Below are 23,997 nucleotides of genomic sequence, written 5' to 3'. Positions count from 1 at the left end.
ATCTGTCAAACAACATCTGAAAGAAAAATGACCTCAACTACTACCAGTGGCAGTCCAGGCATGAAAAATGGTCTGGTATGCGGGCACCGAGCGGCACCTCAATCACCTTTTTTTTTTGACTTCTTGAATTTTCCAGTATTCCAAATAACTACTAATCTAAATATCACTGAAAATGCAGATAAAAAATTACATTTAGCTGTTAGCACGCAACTCTGCTGAAACATAATTAAAATGTCTGAAAAAAAACTTATCTACAAAGTCCCAGAAAAAAAGAATTGGTGAGTATGTGAGTGTGACATGCAAGAAGCCCAGCCATAGAAAATTTAACTGGGGATCCACTGCTGATGGCACTTGCTGTGGGGATGTCCTCCATTTTTACCAACTTGGTGAAAATTATGCATATGGGGAATGTGCAAAAGATCTGAACTGTTAATAATGTTTCTGTGATATTCTCTGGGCAGATAATCGGGACTGCTGTGGAGATGGCACTAAATAAGTAGCAGCGGTGTTTTCAAGCTGGGAGAAGCATTTGGAAACAAACAGTGGTTGAAGCACTGTTAGCAAAACTGGCTTTACATCACAATGGCTACTATAATTACACTTTTCAAGATTTTCATTTATGCTATCTTATCTTATCTTATCTTATCTTATCTTATCTTATCTTATCTTATCTTATCTTATCTTATCTTATCTTATCTTATCTTATCTTATCTTATCTTATCTTATCTTACCTTGTAAAAAGCTGTGTGATTTTTATGCCATTGCAAATCTTAAATGTAACACAGACAATAAAATCAGCGTGGCTGCTGGCCTGGTAGTGTCTATAGTACGAACAGTGTTTATAAGAGATACTGGAATTGTCATTCTGTCTTTCTACAATTAAAGTTGACCTTTATATTACTAAAGCATTTTCCCTAAGTGGAAGTATTTGTGGATTTCTTTTAATGTGGTTAGTGTAAAAAGTTATGCAAGACCTGGAAATTAACAGTCTCTATTTGTAGTGTATTAAAAAAAATATTCCTCCTTCAGTGTTACAAACTGAAACCAAGCCTTTGATGAAAAAGCCTACAGATATTAACACACAGTCGACTTTCCCCATCTCCTGATAAAAGCATGGGAAGTTTCTCAGTCATTTGGTCATACTGGAACTACGGCATAAGTTGTAACATCATGAAGCAAAGATGCTTCCTCTGCCAAAAGGTCCCACTCTGTTGCAAACTCCCAAGGGGTCTCTGTGTGCCCCAACTCACCGCCTTTCTGTCTTGTCTGGAAAACTGGAATGAAAGTAAACTCTGGTGCATAGCTCACATGGAATGACAACAGCATAAAAACTGTTCTGGTACTTTGCAGATGAGAGGAAGAGGAAAAAATGACCTGTGATCATCTATGTATACTTTCTGGAATGCCTTTTCATTCCCATACAAACACCTTTAGGAGTTTTTCCTGGTTCTGTTGTGGGAAAAGGGCCTTTTTCCATCACAGAAAGGCACTTTCACTCCCGTGAAAACACTGCTTTTATTTGAGGGATCAATAGAAAATAGATTTTGTGCGTAAATATTCTCATCAGTGGTCAATAGAACTTGGACTACAAGCAGAATCCAGAAAGCTTTCAGTACCAAAGTCTTTGTTTCTTGCATGGATATCTATTTAGATTACATTTTGCTAAATTAAGACTGGTACAATCTTTGTGGCATCACTTTTTTCTTGCGGAGCCTTCTTCAAACCCATGAGAAGAGCATGAACAAAGGTTATTTCTGTGTTAGCAAAATACTCTCACCAAAAGAGTCCTTCACAATATGTCCAATCACCCTGATAATAAGAGGCTTATTAGCAAAATGGAAAATGTACTTCAAGGCCCTTTTTTGTGGTAGTGAAATCAGATTATTTTATGTACGCACCATCTTACCATACCAAAGACAACACAGAATACTTCCTTTTTCTTTAGCTAGAAAGCACCAGTAGAGTGTCTGTAGAGTGTTTACTGCAGGTCATTTATCACCATCCATCATGAACTCTTGTAGATGGAGGCCTGATTTTATTGCCGGTGTCACATGTTAAAAAGCACGTTTTACAGTGCAAGCAATGGAGAGTCATATCACCACAGGGAATCAACACACCAAGTGTCCAAACAATGAATACATTTCATGAGGAAGAAGTTTTGGGTAACTTTACACAAAATACACTTAGAGACCTTACTGCTGAATTTGCTGGCATTTGTTGGACACTTGGGTGCGGTTTTGAGTATACATGTGCAGTCTTGCAACTCTCAAAGCTCGGGACATAATATAGGGACATAAATAACAGCTATTTTCCTGATTCCTCTGGTTACTTTTTGAAGACTGGGTTGCATCCCAGGTCACTACTGTAAGAAGCGATCGAGTGTCCTCATTGCTAAGTAGCTGATGTCACTGACCTGGAATCCATCCCATTTCTGTACTTCTTCCTCAGTGTGCCTGTGCCCCTGTGTCTATATCTAATAAAAGTGTCTGTAAAAACCCTAGAGAAGACTGATAGCAAATGATGGGGTTGGTTCACGGAGGGGTTAGGGAAATCAAACTAACGGAGTGGTGTCCTGTTTCACTGCAGTGGATTCATTTTGTATCTCACCTCTGCAGGAGGGTGCACAGAGACACTACAAACTGAAGGCTCCTTTCACAGCTTGTTCCCTAAGGGAAAAAACTGAAAACGGGCTGTATGTCACTTGGAAAAAGATCCAGAGTTGAAGCCAAATAAAAATGAGGAAACTGCCCCTACAGTATAGTGCAGTGTAAATGTCACTGACTTATATTGCATTAGCCAAATGCTCAGGAGGCCGTGGACTTTTGAAAAGCTGTATGAACTTCCTCTCAGATTTCCACTCAGGGTATGGAGTCAGTCATTCAGCGCAAAATAAGAATACTTATCTAAAACCACTCACAGATGCAACACAGAAATACTGTATCTGCTATTAGCTAGAAAAAAATACATAAAAAAATAAATTAATTGAAGGAAACAAATTGAGTAAATCCTGACTCATAAGACTTACAGTGAACAGAAACTGTTTTGGCTGAGTAATGCATCATTCAAGCAGAGAATTTTATGTTTGGCTCTTACACAGTACACTGCAATTATGTCATTATTAGTACTCTTTATTTTTTCTTTGGCTTTTTTTCTTTGGCATCTATTGCCCGAGTGTTTGTTCACCACAGTAAGAATTATTATTTTTTGTTCTAAATGATCATAAACTATCAAACTAGCATAAGTCAGTATCCCAGATATTTCTCATTTTACCCTGACATCTGGACAGTATGCTGGGACACATCTGTTTAAAATTGTGCCAGTCATTTCAGTGAAAAATGGTATTTCACTGCAGCGATTTCTGCCAGAATGGACAAAGATTTAAAATAGTTTCCTTCTCACTGTCTCCCTGCCAGTGTGAGGTGACAGTTTCTGGAGCAATGGGGTTCCTCTTCAGCAGGAAGCAAAATGCTTCATCTTCACAAACTATAGACATGTGAGTCTGTGCAGCATAGGCCAACAAAAGTGCAACAGGATAAGCTAAATGTAGGGCAAATTATGGAATAAGATCAAAAGCCATAAAGAACCATAACTCCAAAATGCATTTCAAAGGTTTTGTTTACCCACTTGGATCTGTTTAGCCTACATTGCTCAATAGATCCACCACCTGCTTGAGTGTTTGAGGGGCTCTCCCTCTTGTCAATATTTCTATACATATCACCAAGCTGTGTGTTTTTCTTTCTTATTGACTTGTAAATGAAGACTAAATAGAGTAGCCTAAGTGGTGCAAAGTCCACACACAGGTGAGAAGGGCACTGCAAACCAACCATCCAAACAAAGAGGTCAATTCAAACAGCAGCTTCTTCCTCCAAGTCTGTCTTCTAAACTTTAAAAATGAGCCGCACATGCATATAAGTTGGCTGCCAATCCCTTCGTCATCCTCTTATAAATAACATGAGAATTAAGAAAACCTGAAAACTGGGATGGAGCCAAGATATACTGGCAGCATGTCCATGCCAGAGTTTATACCCCCGCCAAAAATAGCTGTGACCAATAAAGCAAGGTATGAAAGTCACCAAGTCCCTCTACCAGCTACTGAGAATGCTCTGTGCATCTCTCTAGTGTATTATGCTAATCCTCTGTGACCCTTCTGGAACATAAAGACACCGTTATATCCCAGGATTACTGCCTATTTCTGGCAAACTTCTCCTTAAGTTAGATCCATCTTGGATTCCGTCACTGTAACAGCTGAGTGCTGTGTAATGTTTGGTCCTTCAGGATTTATATAAACTGGATACTAACTCGAAAAATGACAACATTCTGGTTTTAGTGTCTTCTTACAATGTGTCTGGGACTACTCGGTAGTTCCGAAAAACTTGGGATGCTGTGTAAAATGGAAATAAAAACAGAATGTAATGATTTGCAAATTTCATAAATCCATATTTTATTCACAACGGAACATAGCGAATGTGTCAAATGTTTAAACTGAGCAACTGTACCATTTTGGAAAAATACTGGCACTTTTTCAATTTGGTGGCAGCAACACATCTCAAAGAAGTTGGAACAGACCATGTTTGCTACTATATAGTATCGTTATGTTCTTTAAGAGTCTGTAAAAGTCTGGGAATTGAGGAGACCAGTTGTTTGACTTTTCGGAATATTGTCCCATTCTTGTCAGATCCAGGATTCTAGCTGCTCAACAGTGCTGGATCTTCCTTCTCATATTTTAATTTCATGATGTAGCAAATGTTTTCAATTGGTGAACGATCTGGACAGCAGGAAGATCATTCAACGCCCGGACTCTGCTTCTAAGAAGCCATGCTGTAGTAATAGATGCAGTATGTGATTTTGCATTGTTTTGTGCCTCTTTCAAGCATTCCATGAAAAAGATGTATGCATGGGAGCATGTGTTGGTCCTGAACCTTTCAGCATTGATGGTGCCTTTCCATATGTGTAAGCCACCAATTCTATAGGGAGCCATGTTGCTTACCTGCTTTTAGTTTACCTAAATAGTTGTAAAAATGTTGCAAAATGTTTTTTTCTTTTTAGTACCAATTTTCCAGCCTTTTTTGAATACATTCTGCTGCCATCAAAAAGCTCAAAAGTGCTTATTTTTTATTGAATTAAGTTTAGCACAAGCTAGTCTCCTTTTACTAAAGGTTTATGTAATGTAAATCTTTACAACTCACGAAAAAATGATAGAGGACAATCACTCTCACTTATCATAGAAACTGAACTGATTCGATTCTTTAGAGACGCAGGCATTTATGCATGAATTCAAGAACCACATGGATGGGCAGTAAGACATAAGTGGGGGGCTGGGACGTGACTCTCAACTGAAGCTGTGGCTGGGATATTTAATGACTGACCGCAGTGAAGCAAGGAGGAGGTCCATTGTGTCCAGATCTACAGCGTCTTAGCTGGCTGCAGCCATAGCCACGCACATGGCACTGCATACTGGGGCTATGCTTTGATGTACAGCCACTCCCAGAGCAGATGGAGAAAGAAAAGAACTGGGTAAAGAAATAAAATCTTTCAAGGACTGAATACACAACAACTAAAAATGCTTGATGGGGGGTGGGTGAAAAAAGTTCAAACAGAATAGGACAGCGGCTTTTTTTTGTTGCTTATTGGAGTCTGCTTTGAAGTGAAGTATCTTCATGTACAACTTTGTATTTTTGTGATGGTGCGATAGAGAGAGAAAGAAGAGCAGGACATCAATTGATATCAGTCAGTCCCCCTCTTTGTGCGAGCCACCGGGCTGGAGTTGGGGTGGGATATGCAAATACAGGCTGTCTGCCTGCCCCTTCAGAGGCAGCAAGAGCAGCACATTGCTGCTTGCACACACACCCTCACTCGTGCAGAGAGCAGATTACTTAGAGGGTCGAGCCTCGGCAGCAGGTTTCCTACACAGTATTTGTGTATATGGAGCTGAAACTTTCCAACAGACAGACTGACACTATCTTCCCTCTTTTCTTTGCTCTCTCTTGCGCTCATCTTTCTTCTTTCGCCTCCTCCAGCACACCTTTGTGTTGTTTTCCTTCCCCTCTCCCTTCCCCCTCCCTCTTCAGTATCATCAGTTTTCCCCCTGCTCCGTCTTGCGTGCTCAGAATTTTGTTAGTGAGCAACCTGAAGATGTACAGGACAAGATGCTGCTGATGCTAGAGCTGTTTGGACTGCACGCCTCCTCCAGGGCCCACTGAAGAAAACAAGACTTTCCATGTGCCAAGGAGCAACACAACACCCAGAGGAACTTGAGACTACCACTTCTGAACCCCTCTCCTCTTGACAGTTGAATTTTTGAGACTCTGGATTAGCCTTGGAAAAGACTTAGAAAAACAAAATGCGGACCAAGTTGTGCCAGCTAATAGCACAGGTCTTTCTCCTGGGAGTGTTCCTCTCTGTTGTTCACAGTAAAGGGACTTTCTATGGAGGCCATGTCAACCCTTTCTATGGAAACAGATACAACCTCTACAAGGCTGGACTCAACCCTCACCACTCACCAAACAAGCCCATGACCCGTCACAAGTAAGTTCTCCACCTTGGACACATAACAGGAACAGATGCATGTTTTATTTGTGTTTCCAAGGTGCAGGGTATTGAATTCTAAAATCATTCCAAGTAGCTGGAGTTCAAGCAGGACCCACCTAATACTGTATTTCCCTCGAGAAACCCATGTCACCAGTGAGTTGCAGAAATATGTTTTTAGTTATGGAATCAGCTTGGTAACAGATCCCTGAATTGACGCTCTGTTTCTGTCTTACTCAAAATCAGCCTCTTTTCTGTGGTTCACACCTAAAACCATCTGTGGCTGGGGATAAACACTATAGTGCAACAACGAAGCAACAGTGAAAACAAAGCCATCATGACGGTCATTATGGTGCAGCGAGGGGGTGCAGAGTTGATGACAAGGGTATTGATTCCTCACAGTCACTGTATGTGTGTGTGGTAAAGGGGCGGGGGGGTGGGGGGCAAGGGGGCTCAATTAGGGGCAAGATTTATGGTACAGCTGGGCACACACTGTCAGGAGGGAGTGGCACAACTGGCTTCCAGTCGCTAGACACTGATTTCAAATGAACTTACCCTGAGTTAAGTAGAAAAATATAACTTTTCCAGATTTAACACAAAGGTGAGGGGTGTTCATCTGCTTTTAATTACTGCATGACAGATACATATTGTAAAGATGATACACACACACACACACACACACACACACACACACACACACACACACAGAGAGAGAGAGAAGAGTGTAAGTTATGAACGCTATTGAATGAAGTTCTGAGATGAAACAAACTTGTGGATATATTTTGCCTGATGCCTGATGTTTGGCCTGCAGGGCTCTTTTGGTTTTTCCTCCCTCTTCCTCCTCCCCTTCTCTTTTGCTTGGCTTCCCACAAGAGCATTTATGCTTTTGGACAGCTCCCCAGCTACCTGCTGCTTCACTCAAACTGCCACAGAAGACTGCTGATTGCCCAGCCCCACTTAGTCTGCCATGTATGCTCACGTCCACCCAACAGACTGTTCAGCATCCCTCAACCTGAATGCAGTGTCTATATTGAGTCTACACCTTTAACTTTCTCACTTAACTATAAAACTGAATATATTCCTTTCATCCCCTTACTTTTTGCTCACTATTCAGTTAATCTGAATATTGGATTTTCCCCAGCTATTATAAGATTACCACTTTTTTTTTAAACTGACCTAATTGACTAACTAAAATAACTTCTTACTTAACACAACTCTTGCAGAAATACATATATACAATCAGACTCTTGCACCCCATATATTTTGTACAATTTTATATGGTTAGAACTGGACTTTATCTGTATAAATTGTTTCTAATGGACATTCATCTTGTGTTTTCGGAGGTATTTATTCACCAACATTCACATGCCCTGAACATATGCGATTTCAGAGAATTGGCAACACAAATCTATAAATATGACAGTTTTGGAGTCACAGGGAGCTGAAGCTTAAATTGCCAAACTCGAATTGGCTTACTAAACAGTAAGCCAATGCAGTTTTTATAATGATTTAAGTGTTCTTATCTACAGCATGGTAGCTATATACCTGTATACCTTCCTTTACTTTTTGATAGCATTGCCAAAGAGGTTTATTTATTTTTATACAGGCCGTCGTGCCAGATTTCCATCTTACACAACAAGATTAGTTGATTAGCCAGATGTAATAGACTTTCCAGTCAAAACAAATTGATCAATAATGAAATACAGTCAGGAACTGCTTGTTGCTGGTAACTGGTAGTATCGCTCCATTTGTTTCTGAGAGTCCAACTATAGTTTTATATAGGAGCTGCAGGCACATCTTAGACACAGTAGCCTCTGGGGACGTGTTGCTGTCAGACCACCACTACAGACATATGAGCTCAGTTGTTGTCAGCCTGACTGGTCAATGGAAATAGACACTTTAAAATAACACGTTATTAACTGATCAAACGCACACATCCACACATGTGCAATAACACTAAGTGCAATAATCTTTTCTGGCATCGTTGTATTTTTACTCAGTTGTATATAGCATTTGTATTCTATTTTTATCTTATTGTATATTTATTTTTATTTTATTCTACTGTATATAGTATTTTATTTTATTCTATTCTGTACAGTTGTGTACTGTATTTATTCTTATTGTATCCTAATTTTTGCCTCATAACTTTTGCACTGTCCACTTCCTGCTGTGACAAAACAAATTTCCCACGTGTGGGACTAATAAAGGTTATCTTATCTTATCTTATCTTATGATGTGTGTGTGTGTGTGTGTGTGTGTGTGTGTGTGTGTGTGTGTGTGTGTGTGTGTGTGTGTGTGTGTGTGTGTGTGTGAGTGAGTGAGTGTGTTTATGAATGCCTATTTAAGTGTAACTAAAGGACTTCACCGGAGCGCATTTACAGCATGTAAAGTCTAACTCTTCTTTCTAACTTGACTACACTCACATGGACAAAACCTGACTGGATTTTTAGTACGAGACTTAAAAAATTCTCAGCTGTTGGAACACCCCAGACTTTTTGTCTTCATGTTGAATTATTGTCTGTATTTTGGCAGCAAAGCGAGTGATTTGATTTCACAGTCATTCCTTCATTCAGTGCAACCACTTGCTTCTGTAAGAAAAATATATGGCCCCCCAGTGGGTGACTGTGACATCTTAGACAGTTACAGTACTGTACCTGTCACAGCTCTACTGCAAAGAAGCTAATTTTCTTCCAAAGGTTAAACTGTGGCTCAGGAAGGTCAGATTTTGTGATTTATGTTTTTAACAAAAGGCCTGGGAAAGACGAAAAAATAAGTGAAAGAAATTGCTTTTTGAGTATTTTGGAAGTTCTTTTAGGATTAGCAAAACAATGACTATTTTTCACACATCACCACTGAACAGGTGCCAAGAGTCATACATAGTCATCACTGGGAAATGGGTATTGGATAAATCAAACAGCATCCTGGGAGATGCCACATGTCTTTACCAATCAGATTACAGACATATCTGAGGGCTTTTTCTTTGATGTATGGGACAGAGATCAAGGGGGAAAGGTCAGTAAGTTAGCAGAGGTTAAAGGTTAGAGGTTGCTGTTGTACGTTTATCTTGAATGTCCAGTGGAGAGCAAGAATGGAGCCGGTCTCCTGCTAAGGGTCAAAAAGACCATGCAGCAAACTCCCAAGCTACCTGACACTTTTCTTTTAAAATCCATCTGCCAAAGTACTCAGGTTTATGTAAGAACAGTGAAAAAGATTAGTTGCTTTTTATAAAATATTGAAGGTATTTAATGAGGTTGGATTATGATTCAGTTTATAGTTAATTGGATAGGGTGTTGATTCTGGTGCAAATTTCCAAATAATTATCCCAAGCAAAGTGTAACTGAGAACTTACATCATTAAAGTAAAGCTTCTACATTTCAGTACTTTGTTATTTTTATGCAAAAGTCTTCCAATGAGCCACAGCTGGCATATACAGGTGTGCTTTAACTTTTTAAGACTAAAAGACATTTACAACAAAAAGTAAAGTTATTGTTCACTTTTGTTTTTAGTCAACAGATTTAGGCATAAAAACGTCCTGGTTTATGAAAAGATTAGCATTTTGGTAAGAATGCAGTCTGGGTTTTTTTTTTTTTTGCAATTTATAATTTACAGAAATTTGCAGGAAAAATAGGGCAGAAGGGGAATCAATAAATGGATAGAGTTATACTTGCCGTGTCTCTTGTTTTCAGTCTTTATGCTAAGTCTGGCTGATAGCCTGTGACTCTTACCTTCATACTTGGCTAATACACGGATCAAAAGATCTTCTCATAAAAGCCTCTGAATAAAAAGAGAATAGTTCTATTTTTATTTGCCTGTGAAGAGATTTGTGTTGCAGGTTACATATGAGTGATATTCTGGTCTCTTCAGTGTATCAGGCCTATGTGTAGAGCTAAATAAAGTATCACACTTACACTATTTCACTCTTATTGCATACACAATACCCCCTTTTCTTTGTAAATCTAATAATTCTGTTTGAAACCGTTCTTTTCAGAAGCACAGAGAGCTTATTCAAAGTAGATTATGTACTTTGGAAAATGCCTGAGGATAAGTAAAGTTATTTTTTCAGTACATCTACATGTACACAAGCTTATGTTGTTGCTTTTAACAGCTTAATTTCCAAAATGTAAGCACGTGTAGTCACTTGAGTTTAAGCTATGATGACTAGAGCTGGCTTGGAGCTGACCCTGTCTCCGAATGACAAAGTGATCCCTTTGGTCTTAAAGCTGGGAGTAGCATGCCTTTACCTCTAATCATTAGGCATAAGCACAGTTTTAATAATCCCTGGACCATGGGAATTTCAAGACCTGCCAGTTGGCTGGAAATAGGCTTCATTAAAAGCATATATCAAAAGAGATGGGCCTTGGAGTTAGACCAATGGTCCTATTAAAGATCATATTTTTTTCTTTATCCATTCCACTCTTCATAAATCTGTCGGACCCAAAAGCAATGGACTCGGGTCAAGCAGTCAGGAGTTCCTACAGGTGAGAGTGTGGTTAGTAATGAGTGATGTAAGCCCTTTAGTGCCACATGTCAAAACAACTGAGGCAGTATAGGGAAAAGTAAAGAGCCTGACATGATGAGGCAAGGCGGAGGAGCTTTGTGATATATAGAATGAGGGAGAGGGGAAGCGTACAACACAGCAAAAGAAACACTGATATGACTAATTAAACATAACCTGAAGTTATAGGAAAATTTATAGGAAAGGGTGAATGAGAGGTGATTTGTTCAGGCCCATCAAACTGTGGAGGTGTAGCCACAACAATACTTTCCAAACACATTCCACATGTGAATTTGAGATGGGAATTCTGCTTTTCTCTTGGGAGGCTATGAAAGGATTTTTAAGCTGAAACGCTATAATTCAAACATTTACAGTGGGACCAGACCAGCAGTCACAAATGCCATACTCCAGTGACACAAAAACAGACAATACTCGGAGTAAGGAGGAGGGAGAGAGACAAGAGAGACAAAGGAAAGTGCAGTTTTCCTGTCGTGGTGAATGGAGATGAAGACTTTTCATACTGATTGAAAAGGAAGAGTGCAAGGTCAGATTAGGTCTGGAGACACATAACATAGTTTACACAAATTCAGTTTGTGTATTCAGTGGGGATTGGGTGGTTCAGTGAATGTGTGGATCAACTGGAGACTTTCAGTTTTGGGTGTTTCCCTGCCTTCTTTTTGTTTTCTTTTGAAAAACATCAATTGTTAGTTTCATATAACACACAAAAAAAAATATTTAGCGTTAAGTAAGTGAAGTTAAATGACTATTACCAAAATAAAGAGATTATTTGGAAGATTAACATTTTTATTCATCCAAAAAGTGATTACTGTGTCATTGATATCCATTTATTGCGCCTTACCAACAAAGTAAAAACATACCCTGAGAATTTTCAAAAACTGAAAGTGAAACTTCGTATATCTCCTTTGGGAGCCCTGAGCTCAGGCCTTCTTGCATAAGTCTCAACAGGCTTTGCACATCTGGAATTGGGCAGGTTCTTCCCCTTTTCCTATGAAATTGTTTCAAACACATGTAAACAAGCTAGCTACATGTTTCTCCAGAAACGTTGTTGAGGGTTTGATTTTTTTTTTTGTTCTGAGGAATTTAAGGACAATCATAGACATCCAGAAACCACCCTTTCATTGTCATGTTGAACGCATGTCTCAGTCTCATGTTGTGTGCACTATCTTCAAAGACATTGCCTCAACTTGAACCGGTCACCCTGTCACTGCTGCTGCGAAACACCCTCAGAGTATGATGATACCTCTACCATGCTTCACTGTGGCATGCTTGATAATGGGCAGGGTCTGGAGTTCACCGGGCTCTAAGTTCTGGCTAAATATTTCAGTTTTTGTCATCTCATGTCTGGGAATCTTCCTTTTTCCAGAGTTTTTATGAGTAATTCAGTCTAAATTGATGGGAGAAGGTGCAGAATTATCACATTTACAAAATAAAATAGGAAAATGTACTAGTGTGTAGTCAATCGTTTCTTACATACAGTAGACCTCTTGTCTTTTTAGAGATTGTGCATTTAGAGGCATGACTTCCCTGTGCCAATGCATCAGCCTCACCAACTCATCACTGCAATAAATAGTACTGGTCAATAGGTTATTTACTAGAATACATTTATTAACCCTATAACCTGAGTTTTTGAGACCTCTGCTTCATCTGTGTGATTTTTTTCACAACAAGTGTTTGAGCAATAAATTGCACAAAAATACTGGATGTAGCAAAATTATACAAATTAAAAACAAATTAATTATTAATGACTTTTTTTTTCAATTTGTCATAACTTTCAATAAACTCACCAGTTTAAAAAAAATATATTAACTTTCTGGCAATTATTTAATGTTTCAGGCTTTACAGTGTTAGAGCCACCATGGTGTCTAACTGCAGCTTCACCTCTACTCTATATTATGATCAGGTGTGTTGCATGTTTGGAAGTGCTATTTGCTTTTAACTATAAGCTTTAAATAAACTCGACTTGACCTAGGTGACTTGTACTGTGTGGTACTTTATGGGCAGCCAACCCTTCTCATCTGTCCCCCACAAGCTCTAAAACAAACACACCAGAAAGTATTTATACTTTTTAACAGCAGTGACCTTGTACCACACTGGCTAACAGATGAGGCATGGAAAAAGCTCAGAATAGGCTATCACTCCTCTCTCACCTTTTCACTGTTCTGTCTATAGCTCTCTGATCTCATATCATACACATCAGGACTTCTCATTCTTTTTCCCCAAAGTGTCCAGATTAACAGCCTTCTCACAGCTGGGCATCCTCCCACACACAAAAGCAGCCCAAACAAAGTTCTCACCTACTCTGCAGCTGCTGGAAGTGGCTAGAGTAATAACAAATACTAAAGGCAGCGCTCCTGCTCATATATGACCACTTCCACATCGAGGGTTCATATTTTTGGAATAAAGTTTGTGTAGTCTTCTTTTTGCAGAGTTGAGTGGTCTCTGTGGATGTGAGATATAACCCAAGGTCTTTATTGCTTGATTATGTGTCTATAAAATCTGCACACGTGAGTATGTGTCATTGTCTCTACAGTTGACTGTATTATTGCTTTCAGGCTTTCAAGCTGAAACTTAACATTCGTCTTGTAAAAAAAGGTTTTCACACAGCAAAGGCGACCTGCTGCTGACCTGACCGACAGCGCAGCGCAAAGGGACGGGATTTATATCAGCACTCAACTCTGAGTTTCACAAAGCCAGAAACCCCCCTTGTATGGAAGACAGTGAGGATTAAATATCACTCATAGACCCAAATGACACTGACAGAAAAATGACAAAAAAAAATGTGAAGCAGAAACAGAAAACTGTAGACAGGGAACCATTTCCCCCCCCCCCCCTCATGTACATCTGGATTGCTGCACTTTTCGCCATGGTGTGAAGTCTGTGGGTTACATCTCACAGCTGTGAAAACGGTCGCACACTTACTATTCTCTATATCAGGGGTTTTAAACAGAAGGCCTGGGGACCAAACCAGGCCCAGCGAAGAGTGAAATTCAGCCCACTGGACAGCTTGAGATAATGTGAAAGAATGCATGGATTTCAAACTTCTAACTATATTTTCACAAGTTTTACAGTTTTTCCAACCAACCCCATTGCCATTCATTCTACTCCAAAATAACTAACAGATAAACAATTTTAATGACAGGAAAGTTCCTTTGTCCCCACTATTAGTGAGTCCACAGTAAATTAACAAAAATATATTATAATTACAGGATAGTAAAATAACCTTTTCTGCAATTTTACATATTTATCATGTAGTTTCACTGGTTGGGACGACTAAAGATCAAAATATGCTGTATGTGGCCCACAATGTTTGACATCTATCTATCAGCAACTATCAGCTATCAGCTTTTAAGAGCTACACAGAGACAAGTCTTTAAGCTCCTTGAAGATGTAAGATGAGAAAACTAAAGGCATTAAATTGGATTTATATCACATAATAATACTGAAGCCATTCACTATAGTGCTGAAATATTCAGGTTGACAGTATCTATAGCTTTTCTGTATTGCAGAAATCGCTATCAAAATCTTCATGTGACTTTGACAAACACATTTGTACAAGAATCTAACTGCTTACGTCTCTCTCTCTCTCTTTTTTAAAAAAAAAAAGTCATTTACTTTGGTGCTAAAAACTCTGTGTATTGTCTGCAATAGATCTCACTGCGAACAGCAGATGACAGCACAGGGAGTGATCAGTTTAAAAGTCCCTCTGGCCTGGTAAAGAAAAGAGCCTGCAGGTGGGGAGGGAGAAGAAAAACAGCATGAAAGCAAATTATTAAGAACAACAGAAATGTTACAGGAGTCCAGCTTTTGAAGAAAAAAAAAAAAAAACTAGCCAGAAAAGATGATGCAGCATCATTTGTGTTGTCAAATTAAGCTTGCATTTCTTATTTCAATGACCTAATACATTATTCCAGCCAGTTCCCCTTTCTGTTATGCTAAGAAAATCATTTGCACCAAGTAGTAAACTGCATGCGTGAGTTAAAAGTACTTAAAGAACTCCCATCATACCACATCAGTTAAGGTCGTAACTGCCACTTCCTTAACAACCCATGACCTGGCAGCAGGTTGTCAGGCTGGTATGAAAGGAGCTCTGTCATTCTAACTTTTGCCCTCTACCTTCTACTGCTATTAACATATGTCAACACAGGGAGAGTGGTGACACACACATACACACACATGCTGAAAACACTGTCAACACATTTGCAGAAGGACACAGCGGCGCAGTGGTTTCTCACACATTCTAACAGCCCTCTGAACCTGTTAACTTGGCATGTAGACCCGCCTCGGCCCCCGTGTCCCTCCCTGCTGCTCCGAACACTTCTATTAGTCCTGAAACAGCTGTGGAGCAATGCTAAGTGCCGCATGTGTTGCTAAATGCTCCCCTCTGAATGTAAGAAATGCTTCACATGTGAGCCTAAAGAGAGCAGATCATCATTTCCTGTGTTGCACAGAGGCCAGGGGAACATTTAGCAGTTGCTATAGCTGCACTGGCTATGAAGAGTGAGAGCGAGTGGGACAGGGAAAGTTCAGTGTGATGCAACAACTGCTCAAAGTTGTTACAGTGAAGTTAGTGCACATCTGAGCACTTCCAGAATTGAAAACAGTCTCCGTGAATGTTTTTGGTGCTCAACTACCCTACGTAACTAAAAGAAGCAAAACAAGCTAAAAGGACTTTCAGTTTTCTTAGTATACTTACATAAAGTACACTATGTAGGCTGTACAGTATACTTATTTGCATGGTTTTCGTGCAGGACTGGATTAGCATTGTATGAAATTGAACATGACACGGTGCATTTGCATATATTTGCAACTTGTAAAGCATGTGAAAAACACATAAATCTAATTTTAACAATGAAGTTTGGAATTCATTGCACACAAACATCAAACAACACCACAACGCACTCTGCTACAGTCTTTGATGCTGACTGAATATCTTCCTCCTGCTGGGTAAAAATTCATGGGCGGTCTCTCCTCGTCCACTACATTCCCAAATTACATACACCACATGTATTTAAAATAGTTTTTGAATAAAGGAGCTTGTGTTGAAATGTTTAAGCACTTGCTTCCACCAGTGGGAAATTCCTGTAGTTTCAATAAGACTTCCACTTGTGTGGAAGTCCATTGGAAAGTGACTCTTCAACTTCCTTATCCACATCAGTAAATATTTTCTGGATGACTTTAAGGCCTCACTTGCTGTTTTCGTCTTAATGAATATAAAAGATGCTGTTTTTGTAAACTGAAGTTCATTTAGCAATTGCACTTCACTGACTGATGAGTGTGCAGCATCCCTCAGCTTTTCAGTCAGAGCTGCTCTTCATCCTTATCATCCTGTTCCAATACAACAACTTGGCAACAACAACAAAGCTCACTTTAAGCCTTTGTAGCAGGACCTCACTAACCAAGGGGTGTTGCCAAAGTGGCTACCTCATATATACATTTATATACAATCTATGATTCCACACACAACTGAAACACAACTCACTGCCTGGGTATTTGTAGTATACTGCATGCAGCTATACCTGAAAGTAATTGGGAATACAAGTAACTAAAAAATCCATTTAAAATGTCAAAATTAAAAAAAAAAAAAAATTGAAAAAGAGCGAAGGAATCCTTACTCAGTCCATCTGCAGCTGTAGCTCCTCAATGAAAAGCTCTCTTTGATTTATAAGATCTTTTATTAACATCTATCAGCTAGATCAAAAGCAAACTTTTCTTGTTTTTTTTTATTGAAGTGCCAATAAAAAGAGAAAAACACAACAACACGGCCTTATTAATAATCCAAACGAAGAATGAGCTGTAAAAGATAAAACACAACAAAGCAAAGATTAAAACACTGGGTCAATAGTATCTTACAGAAGGTTTTATGAAGCATCTTCATCACTTTCAACACTTTTGATGGAAGAAATAGCTTTCTGTTAAATTTTGCCTGTTACACTCCAACAGTTTTAATTATACACAATAAAACAGACTCCTCATGACTTCAATACACTCAGAGTTTGCAGTTACAGCTTTACTTTTTCTGGCATGTTTTGTATCTTAAAGTGGCTAAAGTTTTAGCCGTTTAAGTCTACTGTATACTGCCCTGTTGAATTAATAGTGCTGCTGCTGAACCACATTTGTAAATTCACAGTTAGTTATAGTACTTGTCTGTGCAGTGGTTGCTGTTCTACAAAATCTAAATAGGTTTTACTTTAACACACGTCAGTGTGATGGACACAGAGCAAAACAGGGGCTGTTGGCATCTTATTGTTGCTAGCATTGTAACATCCCTCTGCTCTCCCCACAGAAACCACTGCGCCTATGTGGTTCAGAGAAACATCACATGCATCATGCAGGATGGAGTGGCAACCTACGTGAAGGCTGAGTATACCACCAAGTGTATCTGGGGTCAGAAATGTCCTGTTGTGATGTGAGTCAATCAAACAAAGTAATACAATGCTGCAGATGTTTTACAGTTCAGTCTGCGTCTTAGGAGTTTGGTAGTGATGTTTAAATATGTCGTTCTTTCTTTATATTTGGCAAACTGCAGCACAATGTAGAACATACTCTACATCAATACTGCCCTCTAGTGTTATATATTACCCTTATTAATGCACATCTGCGATACTGCTGATAGCTTTTTATTTATTTTGCTAAATAAAATAAAATGCAGGGACGTCTGTGTTACCAATTCTGTCTCTGTGCATGGAAATGATTAAGATCTGTTTTTTATTTATTAAGAATTCTGGAAAGCTGTTGTTCTGCTTTCTTATTATTTGTTGAAAACATGAGAAAGTAAGGCATAAGAAAAAAAACATTTTAACTTGGCTTTAACTTGTTCTTAGGAAGATGTACCTTTCTGCTATCTGCTCTCAAAGTGTTGTCTAGTCAGTTTCTCTTCATATACCATTCAAAAGACTTCACACAATGGGAACAAGAGTGGATTTTCTGTGTGTGTGTGTGTGTGTGTGTGTGTGTGTGTGTGTGTGTGTGTGTGTGTGTGTGTGTGTGTGTGTGTGTGTGTGTGTGTGTGTGTGTGTGTAAAGAGAGACTTTGATTCACAATGGATAGAAAATTCCGCTTAAACTAAATAACAATGAAGTTGGGCGCTAACCCAGGTCCAATCCCCTGATGCCATCATTTACACCACGATTATCTTAATCTCTTAATCTTCCTCTAATCCCTGTCTAATCTCATAGTGAACAACCAAATCCTGTTATTTCTGCTCAGCGCCATCTTTCCATCCTGTATTTGTGCTCATGATTGATGAAAACAAAAGTACTTCTAACAGTAAAACCTGATATATTTCACTCATAACATTTGCTTAATCACTTATTGTAAGCACATTTATATCACATTTCCTTTAGGTATAGGACATTCTACAAGCCAAAATACAAGGTTGGTTTTAAAACAGTGACCGAGCTCGAGTGGAAATGTTGTCCCGGCTATTCTGGAGAAAACTGTTACGATGGACCCACGTCGCATCCAGATATTGCAATGCCACCTTTCAAGGGTGCAGCTCCTCCCCATCGCCCAAGTGTGAAGGGTTTCCCCCATGGCCCTAGACCTCCTATTGAACATAAGCCTGGAGGAGGCCAGCTGGAGCCAGGAAAACCCTTCCCTGGTATACCCACAGGAAAGACAAATGGTGAGAAGAGGTTCCAACTTGTTTATTGTAAAGTCTTGGAGTATTAAATTAACGACTGTCATTAACTCTGCAATGTTTTTGAATGTTTGCGCATTATTCTGTAATTGAAACCACTTATTTCCCTCATATTTGACATATTTATGAATGTCTCTAAAACGTTCCCTTTTCTGTGATTTGCCTTCAAAATACAGGGAACAAATATGGCATTTCAGGTGTAACTGGTGAGCGCTTGGACCGCATCGAAGAAGACCTGCGTCACCTTACCCAGGGTCTAGACACTCTTAATGGGGTGGTGACTGGCCTTGAGGACCGACTACGCACATCACTCCGGGAAGACACCAATAAAATTCTGGTGTCCTTGCTACCGAACACACCTCGTGCGCCCGACTCTGCTGTGGGATTTGGGCTGATCCCAGATGGGACTCATGATGGGTTGGATGGAGCAGGAGGCTTTACTGGATTTGGTGATTTAGCAGGGAGAGTGACAGAAGTTAGGGATGAGCTGCGGGCCAAGACTCATATTCTAGAGGAGATTCAGGTACTGTGCCATAATGCCTGCTGATCGATCATTTGATACATTTTTTTTCATAGTTGAAACAAATAATGCCTCATTTCTTTTTTTTATTCCTTCAATAAATATTCAATTTTGTCTCTGATCTGACTTCTGTTCATCTTTAGGGGATGGTCTTGGGTCATGATGGCCAGCTGAAGAAACTGTTGGAAGGAGCTATAGGCAGGCCCATCCCTGGCCCTGACACCAGATCTCTTCTGGACGAACTCTTAGATATCAAGCTGGCAGATATAAGGGCTGATATCCTGGATGGCTTTGAGCGCCGTCTGACGAGCCTCGAGAAGCACTGTGATCAGAAGATCGGGGAGGTGCAGAGGGAGTGCCACAGGGAGCACATGGATGGCCAGCAACAGATGCAGCAATCTCTGGATGGCAGAGAAACTGGACTCAGGGAGGAGTTGGGTTCTTTGCAAGCTCAGATTCAGGGTCTAACACTCACTGAGAGCTGCTGCGGACAGGTATGACATAAGTGGGGTTGTAATATAACAATATAACAGCAATAAACTGTAATCAGTAATCTGCTTATTAATTGAAATCCCGAATAATTCTGGTGCTTTATCCATACATATGAAATTGAAAAGTTTTTGTTTTCCAAATGTTTAGGCTAAGCTTTATCTCCTGACAGTTGCTGAAACCTTATTGCATTATTGCAAATTTTGACGCTCAAAGAAAAATTTCCCAAATCACCAGTCTGAGGATTAGGGCCACCGAAAAAAAGTTGGGGACATCTTTTTTTCTTCTTTTCCAGAATTCTGAAATTAAAGTCAGAATTCTGACTTTAATCTCACATTCCTGAGAAAAGATTAAAAAAAGGAGAAAAATAATAACTAATTATTAAATGCAGAGTGGTGAAAAGAGTGCTTCTCCACTCTATGTTCGAAGCCCCACCTTAGAGATGACTCCATATGTGCTACAAAGCCAGTGTTTCCCTCTCAGACCTTTGAAACACACTATACTGAAATGTTATTATGGAGATTTGTTGAAAGGTACTAAAAATACCTTGGCTGCTCCAAATCCAGCTCTGAAATCCAGAAAGGGTCACATCACTAAATTGTAATAATTTATGAGTGCAGTTTGTTAGGCCATGACATGGTTTACACAACAACTAATGAGTTATTGATTGTTGCAGGTGAGCAGTCTGTCTCATCGTGTGTTGCTGCTGGAGGAGTCGGTTAAAGGTTTGACGGAGTCACAAAGGCAGCTCCAGACCGCATTTAATGACCAAACCATCCACATAGACACCCTGATTGAGACTCGACTGGTGGACATAGAGGGCCGAATAAATGCCACAAGTGGTAGTTTTGACGGGGTTGAAGGGTTTCCTGGTGGTCTGGATGGTTTCAAGACTCTGTTTGAGGACAAGCTGAAGACCCTGGAGGAGAAAGTGTCTGTGGCCGTGGAGGAGCTGAGTAACGCCACAGCCCCGGCTCTTCTGGAGGGGCAGGTGGTCCCTGCACTGGAGACCGAGATTGAGTCGGTGAGGAGGAGAGTTGAAGGAGATCTGGATGGAATTCAAAAACAGTTAAAACACCTGGAGCTCCTCTGTACCACCTCTTGCCCACCCTCGACGCCACCAGCGGGAGGTGTCAGCGGCACTCAAGTAGAGGACGAGTGCAAAGAGATGGAAAAGAAGATGACAAACCGTCTGGACTCTCACTCTAACCAGCTGGATCGCTTAAACAACACCCTTCAGAACTTGCTCTTCCGGATTGCCCAGGAGGAAACAGAAGGGTCTATCCAAGGAGAGATCACACTGCTAAAGGTCAACATCAACTCTGTGAACCGCACTCTGAAGGGCCTAAAGGACTCTCTTAGCTTTATTACAAGTGAAGTGGGACATGCTAATTCCACATGGGAACAAAGAGAGCACCAACTCGTCAACCAAGTGCAAGGAATCACCAAACTCATGGGCCACCAAGCCTCCCTCCTTGGAGCTGGGGAGAGGCGACTGGTCCAGCTGAAAGGGGAGCTAATGGCATTGAAGAGACAGCTGGCCGGGGAACTACGGGGCTGCCGCAGCACAGCAATAGAAGTGCAGAAAGAGGTAAAGGATGTCGATACCAGGGTGACCCAGGTAGAGGGCCAGTGCAGCAACCTGAGCGAGCTGGCGGATCACCTGGAACGGATCCGGGCGGAGCTTGAGAGACACTCTGACTCCTACCTGTCCCAAGTAAACGGTACCTTGGCAATCCATGCAGAACAGCTAGCTGAGCTGAAAGATGACATCAAAGACTGCAAGGCCAAGGATGCTGCCAACCACAAAGGAGACCAGTAGCATTTCAGCTACAGAATCTATAAAAAAAATTAAGACTTAAGTGTGGTTTTTATTAGCCTTCATTTGCTTCTGTCTCCTGTCTTTTAAACCCACTCTGCACAGATGCAAATTAACCAAACTAGTGAAAGTCATTTCCCTGTGAGCTTCTCATCCCAGTTCCTCCAGATGTCCTGGGCGTTTAGTTGAGTCATCTGGAAAGAGAAGAGGACAACACAGAATACAAAGACACGCCTACGGTTGTATAGCTTGGCGATATTTTCTCTCAAGGTTTTATTCTAGAGGGCATTTCTCTGATCATGATTGTTTTGTTTAGACATTTTACCTGTTTAACTTATATGAAGTGACTGGATTGTTGTGATATTAAACTGTTTGCATTAGAGAAAAAAACAGCAAAACACAGTGCTGCTATGGGTTTTTGCTGAGAAGCACACTCAACAACCTCTGTGTGGACACTTGCCTTGTTTTTTCTGTTGTTGTTTAAAAAAAATACTGTATGTCAACTTGGTGCTATTTGCATTTTTGTAAACCTTTGTTTGTTTTACACGTTTAAAAATGCCTTATACAAATATATCTCTGCTTTGTCTGTTGTGTTCATTTGCTGCCACTTGGCTCAAAGTTGCAGAGAAGTTCCATAATTCACCATTAGGGGGCAGTGAGAACACACAACACGGCGTGGTCGACAGTAGAGAAAGTCTAAAACAATAAGTACAACTTTATCTGTTGTAGCGTAAGGAACTGTGTACATCATCTAGTTTATCAAGTTAATTTTTCTTTTTAATTATTATAATTAGAAGTTGGGTGGTAAGTACTTCTCGTTAAACCAAATTCTCTAACCCGTCAAATTCTCCACTTTAATTCAGCTTCAGTGAGCTACCCTGACCCCACTGAGTCACACTGTGCTGTGGTTTAGCATAAACAACATCATCTAGGTCTCTCCCATCAATACCTTGGAAACCTTTTGGCCTTTTTCTTTTTGTTGTTTCTTAACGTGTAGCCATTCCTGTAAAAATAAAGTATGTCATGACAACTTTCACAGTAGAAAGCATTCCTAATGAATTTTTTTAATCTACACCTTCATAAAAATCTGATGTAACACTGGAATAATGATTATTTTTTCACAGCCAGTTCTAGCCCATTACTCTGAAGAGGGCAATAAAAATGTACCTGACAAGATTTTGTCCGTTTCACCCCAATATTCTTTAAAAAGATCTGAAAAATATTGTACTCTTCTACAGTCTGTTTGTGTCCTTCATTAAAAGGGTGTGTAACCAGCAAACAAAAGCTGAAACTGCATTAAACTGTCCACTTCACAGAGCAGTAAACTTCCTCCTTCTAAGAGGTTTTTTTTAAAAAAAAAAGTTACCACATAATTAAAACAGCAAAAATAATTTGAATTACAACTAAGTCAATATGCTCGCTGCACTGCAGGTTTTACAGAGTCAGCACATAGTTAAAGACAGTAACATCCCTCCGTGATTAAGTAGCTGCCAGCATGTAATGGGGACCAGAAATATATCATTATTTGCAGTGAAGCATATAGGATTGAAGAATCTGATGCTTGACTAAGCAGAGTAAGCTGTTCAACCCCGCTGACTTAACCAAGCCAATGCATGAAAGTTTGAGCTCATTTGATACGGACGTGACTGAAATAGTTTGAGAACGATGTGCTAAAGCTGCAAAACAAATCAGTTCACAAGACTGTGGTGCTGCACGGCAGTCAGATAACAAATAAAGTCACTTGGTGAAGAGTTTGGCAGACTTTAAGATCAGGTGACACTTAATCACAATGAATGAATAAAGCTGGGAAAGATCAACTGTAAAAAGGTCTGCTGACCTTGCTCCACTGAGGCATCGTCAGCAGACCTTCTGTACGCCGTCAGCACATAGTTTTTAAAGATAACATCTTACAGTAGCCAGAACAGGATGGAGCAATGACAGCATAAGGAAATCCAGAAGCTAGATTTTAAAAAAGTTTTTAAAAAGTGCTTCAGGAGCAATACAGTGCAGACAGAGTGGCCGTACGTCAAAGCCAAAGCCAAATATGTACATGATGTGAGTCACACTTCCTTAGAATTTGATTCCTTGAAAATATTGTAAGTGGTCTTGAGCAAGTTCTCCAGGCTTTCCGACAGTCTTTAAAAAAAATAAAAATGCAATTAAAATTATTTGTTTCCATTTCTTTAGTTGAATCTACATAAAATATCAAAGATATCACAGCGTGAAATTGGAAAAAGTCTTGTAAGGACCCCAGAGACGCATCTGTTCACTGAAGCCTTGTGAGTAATGGCCTCTGTGGAAGGTTGTTTCTGTCAGGAAGCCATCCAAAGGAAGTGAAACAGCCACATTACATAGGAACTCAACTGAAAACCAGTGACAACAGGTCTCATGGAGAACTGAATCCAAATTCGACATTTTTGGTTCAAAACATCACCACTATGTATGGAAGAGATCATAAAAGAGGTACAACAGTGAGTGGCTACTTAGCA

At 39.9% G+C, this 23,997-nt stretch overlaps 1 protein-coding gene across 1 annotated transcript; it reads left to right on the top strand.

Annotated features, from left to right (window-relative positions):
* The first annotated feature begins 5,858 nt into the window (after positions 1-5,858).
* On the top strand, positions 5,859-23,162 carry emilin3b (elastin microfibril interfacer 3b). Its single transcript, XM_084918137.1, has 6 exons — positions 5,859-6,525; positions 17,325-17,447; positions 18,385-18,665; positions 18,857-19,203; positions 19,344-19,694; positions 20,366-23,162. The coding sequence occupies exons 1-6, from the start codon at positions 6,341-6,343 to the stop codon at positions 21,509-21,511; spliced, it is 2,433 nt and encodes an 810-aa protein (XP_084774263.1). The 5' UTR covers positions 5,859-6,340; the 3' UTR covers positions 21,512-23,162.
* Positions 23,163-23,997: the final 835 nt, after the last annotated feature.

Source organism: Perissodus microlepis, chromosome 20, assembly GCF_051167445.1.
Source record: "Perissodus microlepis isolate ML-2025 ecotype Zambia chromosome 20, ASM5116744v1, whole genome shotgun sequence".
NCBI lineage: Eukaryota > Metazoa > Chordata > Actinopteri > Cichliformes > Cichlidae > Perissodus > Perissodus microlepis.
This window is presented reverse-complemented; position numbering and strand designations above follow the sequence as displayed.